The sequence below is a fragment of the Octopus bimaculoides genome, chromosome 3 (genome assembly GCF_001194135.2).
Source record: "Octopus bimaculoides isolate UCB-OBI-ISO-001 chromosome 3, ASM119413v2, whole genome shotgun sequence".
Taxonomy (NCBI): Eukaryota; Metazoa; Mollusca; class Cephalopoda; order Octopoda; family Octopodidae; genus Octopus; species Octopus bimaculoides.
The window spans coordinates 11,387,377-11,395,087 of record NC_068983.1 but is presented as its reverse complement, the minus strand read 5'-3'; the positions used below and the strand labels follow the sequence as shown (position 1 = coordinate 11,395,087).

Below are 7,711 nucleotides of genomic sequence, written 5' to 3'. Positions count from 1 at the left end.
ATATATATATATATATATATATATATATATATATATAGCTTCTGAACTTTACACTTCATTTTAATAGCTCCACAGAAACTATAGAATACTGAAAAAATATCCAACTCTGAGAGAATTGCTTCTTATAGTAGAAAATGCTGCACACTAATGAAAGTGATTACAGAACTTCTTTTGTCATTCATTAACTGATATTGTGCTCTGTACTCTTCTGATACTTTACTCTAAAAGTTGAGTTCTAACAACAGGTTATTAGTATCACTATGTCTAAGAGAAATCATTATATATACATAAATATATTAAAATGTTAAACAAAGCTGTTGGAATGCTGTAGACGCCTCTGATGAGGACCCAATAAGGTTCGAAAATCGATTAGGATTGTTCCTTATTTATTTCAGTCTGCGGAGAGAACGCAAAAGGTGGAGACTCTCAAATGATTATTAATAGGTCCAACTTACACAGAGTACAAACGACAAGAGAGAATTAAAGGGGTGGAAAAAAGGTGTTATAAGACGAAATTTTTCAACGGCAGTGCATCAGCATGGCCGCAGCTCTGAGCTGAAACTATAGAAAAAAAAAAAAAGCTATCAACTGATTAAAAGGAAATATAGATTTTACTAACTTTGGATCTTATAACTGCACCAGTTTCCTCATCTCTTGTTAACACAGTGTTATTCTCACAGTTCATATCTACAATTCCAGGCTGGTTTGTTCTGCAAAATAAGTATATCATTTGTTATCATTTCAATCATTTACCAAAATATAGATAAATCAAAATATAACTTTACTAAACAATTTTCAAAAAAATAATAATAGCTTTTGATAGTTGTGATCTATCTTGTTAGAGCTGTGGTAGATTACAGTATTTAGTAGTAAATAGTATTATTGATTTTACAGAATTTTCAAATCTTACACACAAATAAGAATATTTTCTTTGTTTTTTTTTTTCACTCTGACTGACTTCTACTTTACAGTTAAATTGTTGGTGTTTTATTTAGATTTTGGAGATCCTCCTGAATAAAATTTCAAAAAGACCTGTTCATCAGAAAACAAAAATTAAATTGACTTTTTTCCCCTTAATCATGTATATTTACTTTTGATACAGTTAACAGATAATGCTACAGCAATGAGGCAGGAGGATCTTCACAAACTATCAAGTAGCTCACTTCTCAGGTATTGATTGATTTTTGTAAAAGTATTATCAGTTTAACATAAATTTTCCTAAGTTGATTTTGTCTAGATTTGTATTTTGTTTGGCAAGTTTGCCCAATTCCTTCTCAACTATCAGGTTTTATCTCATGAAACTCTACATTAGCAAAGTTGCCTTCTCAAGCATTAGAGACTTTCACATTATAGTTTGCCTGTTATATTTAACAATAAATGCTTTCTTTACTAACTGGCTGTGAAGGAGTAAAATACACTTATTGACAATTAAGAAGGGAGAACACCATAACAAAAATAAACAATGTATGAAGGAAAAATATAATCGCAGATGAAAAAGTAAATAGAGAAGGGAACATGAGAATGGACATTACCGAAAATACCTCTTTCAGCAGGGTCAATTACTAGTCAATCTTAAAAACAGCTGAAACCATCATACTTGATGACATAAGAGCATACTAGGTGCATAAGTATACTAGACATACCCCAATTTCAGCAGTACATATTTAAAAACAAAAAATGGTTTTAAGTGCATTAAAGCTTGTAATGTATGCTCAATCTTACATATAGGACCCAAGGTAATTTTTCTGAGACATTTAAAAAAAAAAAAAAGCATCTTTTATGCCATCAAATACAAAAATTTATTCAAATTCAATATCCCTGCTCTAATCAGTAATCATCACTCTGAAAATGTAATCCCCTCTATTTTAAAATGTTAACCTAAGTCTTATGTATTTGCTACTTAATTTTGTAAATAAATTCACTTACTGTGTAGCGGAGTCCTTGCCAGCAAAAGGATTGCTGGTAGAGTCTACAAAATCCACTTCAATGCTTTCTTGCAAAACATTGGAATTAATCAGTATTTCAAGTTCGTCATTATTTCTTTTGGCCATCTACAGAGATATAAAAAAAAACACATGTGACATGACCAAACATAACTTGCACTTAAACTACAGCTTTTATTAAATATGAAACTAGATATCAAGTAGATATAAGAAATTATAATATTGAGTACATTACAATTATGAAATATACTAGTTGAGTGGATACGATGCAATGATGTAACAAGATGTGGAATGATCCATGCAAAGAATAATTGCAAGAGCCTATCCAAAATTAGATGATTCAAGAACGGGGCAGAGTAAATAATGTGATTGCAGAATGCAGAAAGCACAAATTCCTCTAGGCTGGACATGTCTCAAAGTGACAATACAACACATGGACCCATGCAGTTGTCGAGCAGTATCCAAGAGATCAGGAAAGGTCACTTGAAAGGGCATCACAATAATGGGAAGACAAGTGAGTTAAATGATTTGGGCCAAGATGGAAAAGAATGGTGCAATCGAGAAAGAATTGGAAGTGAATTGTGACCAGCAACGTAAAACAACATTTGATAGTCTGGTCAATATATGAGGATAAGAGAATGCTGCTAAATTCTTAGAAGGAAAGGAAGAGCCCGTAACCTTTTTCAGGACCTCTGAGACTGGTGGGAAGGAAAAGGAAGTTACTCTCAACCAGAGACCTGTTGGCCCAATCACGTGCAACAGAATGGATTACTTTGCTAAAGGCAACCAACGGCCAGGTGGTGGAGTTAAAAGATGTTTTCATTACTGCATCAGCTATACTGGGGATGGCAGAATTGGCTGGACATACAAAATGTTGTGTTCAGTCATATTCTTTCAGATACTGTGTTCAAACTCCATCAAAGTTGTGAGCTTTCCTTTTTGTTTTTTTTGGTGTCAAAGTACCAGTCAAGTGGTAGAGATCAATTATCTTGTTCATTCAGGTTATAACCATGTGCTAATGTTAAAAATGATCATCATCATCATCATATTATTATTATTATTATTATTATTATTATTAAGGCGTTGAGCTGGCAGAATGCTTAGCAGTGTTTTGTCCGTCCTTCCATTTTGAGTTCAAATTCTGCTAAGGTCGACTTTGCCTCCCCCAAAATTTCAGGCTTTATGCCTATTGTAGAAAGGATTATTATTATTATTATGCAATCCTCAAAAAAAAATTGGTACGAACCATATTACATTGATACTATTTAATTAATCAAAACAAAATCAAAATAATTAAAATTAAAATTCATATGTCAATTTACAGATGGTAAGTGAAAACTAAATATTGAACAGATTACAAACATTAAACTTGAGTCAAATATTACAAAGGAAAATTTGCTATTTTTAAAGGTAATTTTAAACTAATTAAAAGTAATTTTCTATAAGACGTAAAATGTAAAACATACTGTGAAGGCTTCAAAGAGTTCTTCGGGGCTGCTTACTATAATCTGAAATTAGAAAGTTTTATTTTTTTGATAAACCATTTTTAATATTTCACAACTGAAAACAGAACAAACAGCAAATGCCTTTAAAAGGAAAAATAGCACAGGATATATGACATTTCAAGTATCTGAGAGGAAAGGAATGACCTGAAATATTCTAATTGTATTTGTAACACTCTACACAATACAAACATGCTAATTATATCAGAACAGTTGGAAGAAACACAACAAAGGAATTAGATAAACACCAATAAATAAATTTTAGATATACATGATATAAATAATTTTAAGAATTAGCTTCCATTCAGTTGTTTAATCTCATAACCTAAAAATATTAATTATGTAAATAAATAAAAAATGAAACTGCAAATAATTATTTTAAAATTTTTTCTTTTAAAAATTACCCCAATTTTTTTTTAAATTCCACAATATTAAATTCAAATTTTTCAAGCAGAAATACTTATAGATACACTAAACACCGATCTCATCCTTAGATACATAAATAATAATCTATTTAGAGGTTATGAGAGGTAATGGTGTCAATAAGAGGGAAAAGTGTCAGGTAATGCTGAGTATGTGCTATGGACAGACCATAGTTAAGTTCCAGGTTCGGTGATTATGCGAATAAGGGGTCCAATGTAGGTCATATATCAGCATGTGTATATATAAAAAAATCTTTTTTTTTTTCAGAATGAGATAAAAATCCAAGGCTGTGAAAGATTTTAGAACATTTATAAAGAAAAGGTCTTACAGCTGTTTCCGAGATATTTTATATATCCCTTCATTGGAAACGGTGTGAGAGGATGGTTAAGGAATAGTTAATTTAGATAAGATATGAAATAGAGAGTTAAGTGGAGGAATGAAAATAGATGTGAGATATGTATACCATTCTGCCTAAATAATGGATCTACAAATGCAATATCCTTGCATATCTCACATCTATTTTCATTCCTCCACTTCACTCTCTATTTCATATCTTCTCTATAATAACTATTGCTTAACCATTTTCTCACACCGTCTCCAATGAAGGGATATACAAAATATCCCAGAAACAGCTGTAAGACCTATTTATAAATGTTCTAAATTCTTCACAGCCTTGGTTTTTTTTATCTCATTCTGAAAAAAAAATTTTATATAATAATCTATTTATTAATCTATATATTCTTAAAGCAAGCCACTATCTTTTTTTTACACAAAAATGATGAATCTACAGATCAACCAGTTATCTTGAAATAGAAAGGGAAATGGACAAAATGTTTTTATATCCCTTTTTCATTTGCAGTCGGTGTTGCTCTTAAAGGTATGATGGTTATAAGATTAAAGTGCAGGATTACCGACTATATAATTGTACTCTTCAGCAAGGCCCCTAACTCTGCTTCTCCCTACTTAAGTGGTTAGGTAAAATAGATATCCAACTGTTAAGTTAAATCTACCGGAGACTCGCTCTTCTCCATCATATATCAGTCGTCATTTATCAATAGCTGCCCATATATAGTTTACTCTCTCCTTTTCTCTCATCTCTCAAATCAGGAATTTCCTGTCAGACCACATCATCACTCCAACTCACATTCTATTGTCTTTGGTATATCAGAAAGTGTAGTTATGCTTTTCACACACTCATCCTACATCATGTAACTGACCTTAGTGCTATTTCTAACTACATAGAGACACACTCCTTAAAGATGACACTACTCTTTACTCTTTAAATTTCAGCAAATGTAATCTAAATATCATCCACACAATCTAGGCACTTCCATGAACAGAGCCCTTAAAAATATCCTCCAGTAAGATCATAACTACTTAGACCCCTTCAACAGCACAAAGGGGAAAAAAAAACCAATACTATACATACCAAGAAAACAATCATACATGAAAACAGTTACAGCATTCAAGATATTATGCATTAAAAACCTATAAACACAGTTAATTTCACTTAAACATTTATCATTTGGTGTCAACTGCACCTGGTAACAGATGCAACTCCACTGCATCTAGCTTGTGGTGAAGTTGTTGGCTGATATATATATATATATATATATATATATATATATATATATATATATAGTTAGTTTCCTGGGTTGTAAATTGCTTGTTTTTCTATGCAGATCAGTCATTCTGGTTGGGTGCTCATAGTTGATCAGTTATTGGTATTTGGTTGTATTTCATGTACCCTCTATTCTTTCTTTTCCTCTCTCTTCCTTTAGCATTGCATACAGTGAGTCAGAAGATTAATGACCTCAAAGAAGTGAACTTCCCAGAGAACAGAGATAATAGGAAGCTACAACAGACATGACAGTACACCTCATGATCACCCAACTAGGATACCCAAAGTTGACACAAATGCCAAGCACTGGCAATTTCTCAAGGCAACCATAAGTATATAACATTGTCAATATTGCGTCTCAAATGATTCAACTTCCTCTTTAAGACCAGAAAATATATCAGCTCTCATCAGTTTTAGATCTTCAATAAAGCTCAAAAATCCACTTTTAAATATCCAGGAAGGTGCTTATGTTTCCACACACAGACATACACCTAATTGTAAATTGCAGTAAAGAAATTATTTTTCAAATCCAGAAGAACTGACTCTTCAACCAGTGCCAAACAAGAACCAGCCAAGACTTGGAGTTTAGTAGACAGTGCAAAACTCCTCAAGAAACAGCTGTGGCTTTGTAGTAAAGAAGTTTGTTTCACAACCATGTTGATCCTTGTTAAGTCCCAGTTTGAGGCACCTTAGGCAAGTATCTCAGGCTGACCAGTGATTTGTAGGTGGTACTGATAGATGGAAACTTGAGAAGCTCATGTGGGTGCGTGTATGCATGCATGCACATGTGAGAATATTGTTTCTACAAAAACCTCACTAACACTGCCTGAGCAAAAAAAAAAAAAAAGAAAAATAGGCAGGATGTCTTTATCTAAATAGAAGTTTCAATTTCAGCAGCTTCATTGTTTTCAACATGAGAACTAGTGAAATGAAAATACCATATTTGAAAACATATAAGGGTTAGTGACAGAAAGAGCATCTGGTCGGAGAAAATCTGCATCAGCATGTTTCATCTAACCCACGCCAACATACAAAAATAGACATAATGGTATATATGATTTCGCTCAAGGGCCAAGAGTTCTGTGTAGCATGAAAAAAAAGATACAGAACACATGGTAAACTGGTTGGCATTAGGAAGGGCAACAAACCATAGAAACCATGTCGAAGCTGACAATGGAGCTCAACACAGCCCTGTGGCTCACCAGATCCTATCAACCTGTCCAATCAATGCCAGCACAGAAAACAGACCTTAAATGATGGTATTGATAATGATTTTTTTTTTTATGTATATTGGTAAAGAATGTTAAACATTGGTGAGACGGGGGTGAAAACTAAGTCCTTTGAAATATTTGTTCTGCACCAAGTTACAGAGACTTCCTCATCAGAAATGCAGTGAACCAGTGATTGACCCATTAGAAACTGTGAACAATGGCACTTGTTTACCAACTGTGATATGAAATAAAATTATCAAGTGATAAGAAAGAATGAAATACAGCTATTAATGTCACCCATTTGAATCCAGATAAGCTGGTATTAAATAAATTCAACCTGCTAGGTGTCCACAGCCACTTAATCTGCTATTTGTTCCTATCTTTCTATCAGATAATTTCTAAAGACAACAGATCTTTTGTCTTATTTGTTTCAGTCAATGGACTGCGGCCATACTGGGGCACTGCCTTAAAAGGTTTTAGCTGGACCGATCAACACCAGTACTTAATCTTTTACTTAATCTATCAGTCTTTTTTGCTTGACAGCTAAGTTACAGAGACATAAACAAGTCAATACCAGCTACCTAGCAACAATGGGAGTAAAATAAACCAAGACACACACACACATATATATATATATATATATATATATATATATATCATCATTTAACGTCCGTTTTCCATGCTGACATGGGTTGGATGGTTTGACTGGTAAGCTGGGGAGCAGCAGCAGGTTTCAATCTGATTTGGCAAGGTTTCTACAGCTAGATGCCCTTCCTAATGCCAACCACTCCAAGAGAGTAGTGGGTGTTTTGTGCCAGTTGTAGCATGCCAGCATCAGCCATGACTACAATCTCACTTGGCTTGACAGGTCTTCTCAAGCATGGTATATTGCCGAAGGTCTTGGTCATTTGTCATGGCCTTCAGGAGGCCCAAAGTTCAAAGGATGCTTTTTACATGCCAGTTACACAACACTGGCACCAGCCACAACTATATATATATATATATATATAT

General features: G+C 33.3%; 1 protein-coding gene across 1 annotated transcript in view; it reads right to left on the bottom strand.

Annotated features, from left to right (window-relative positions):
• Positions 1 to 7,711, bottom strand: part of LOC106877484 (next to BRCA1 gene 1 protein) — a 37,259-nt gene that overhangs the window by 8,574 nt on the left and 20,974 nt on the right. Inside the window, exons 3-5 of the mRNA XM_014926398.2 lie at positions 3,410 to 3,451; positions 1,927 to 2,051; positions 620 to 710 (exon numbers count right to left, since the gene is read on the bottom strand). Coding sequence (XP_014781884.1) covers positions 620 to 710; positions 1,927 to 2,051; positions 3,410 to 3,451 — 258 coding nt within the window. The remainder of the gene's footprint in view (positions 1 to 619; positions 711 to 1,926; positions 2,052 to 3,409; positions 3,452 to 7,711) is intronic.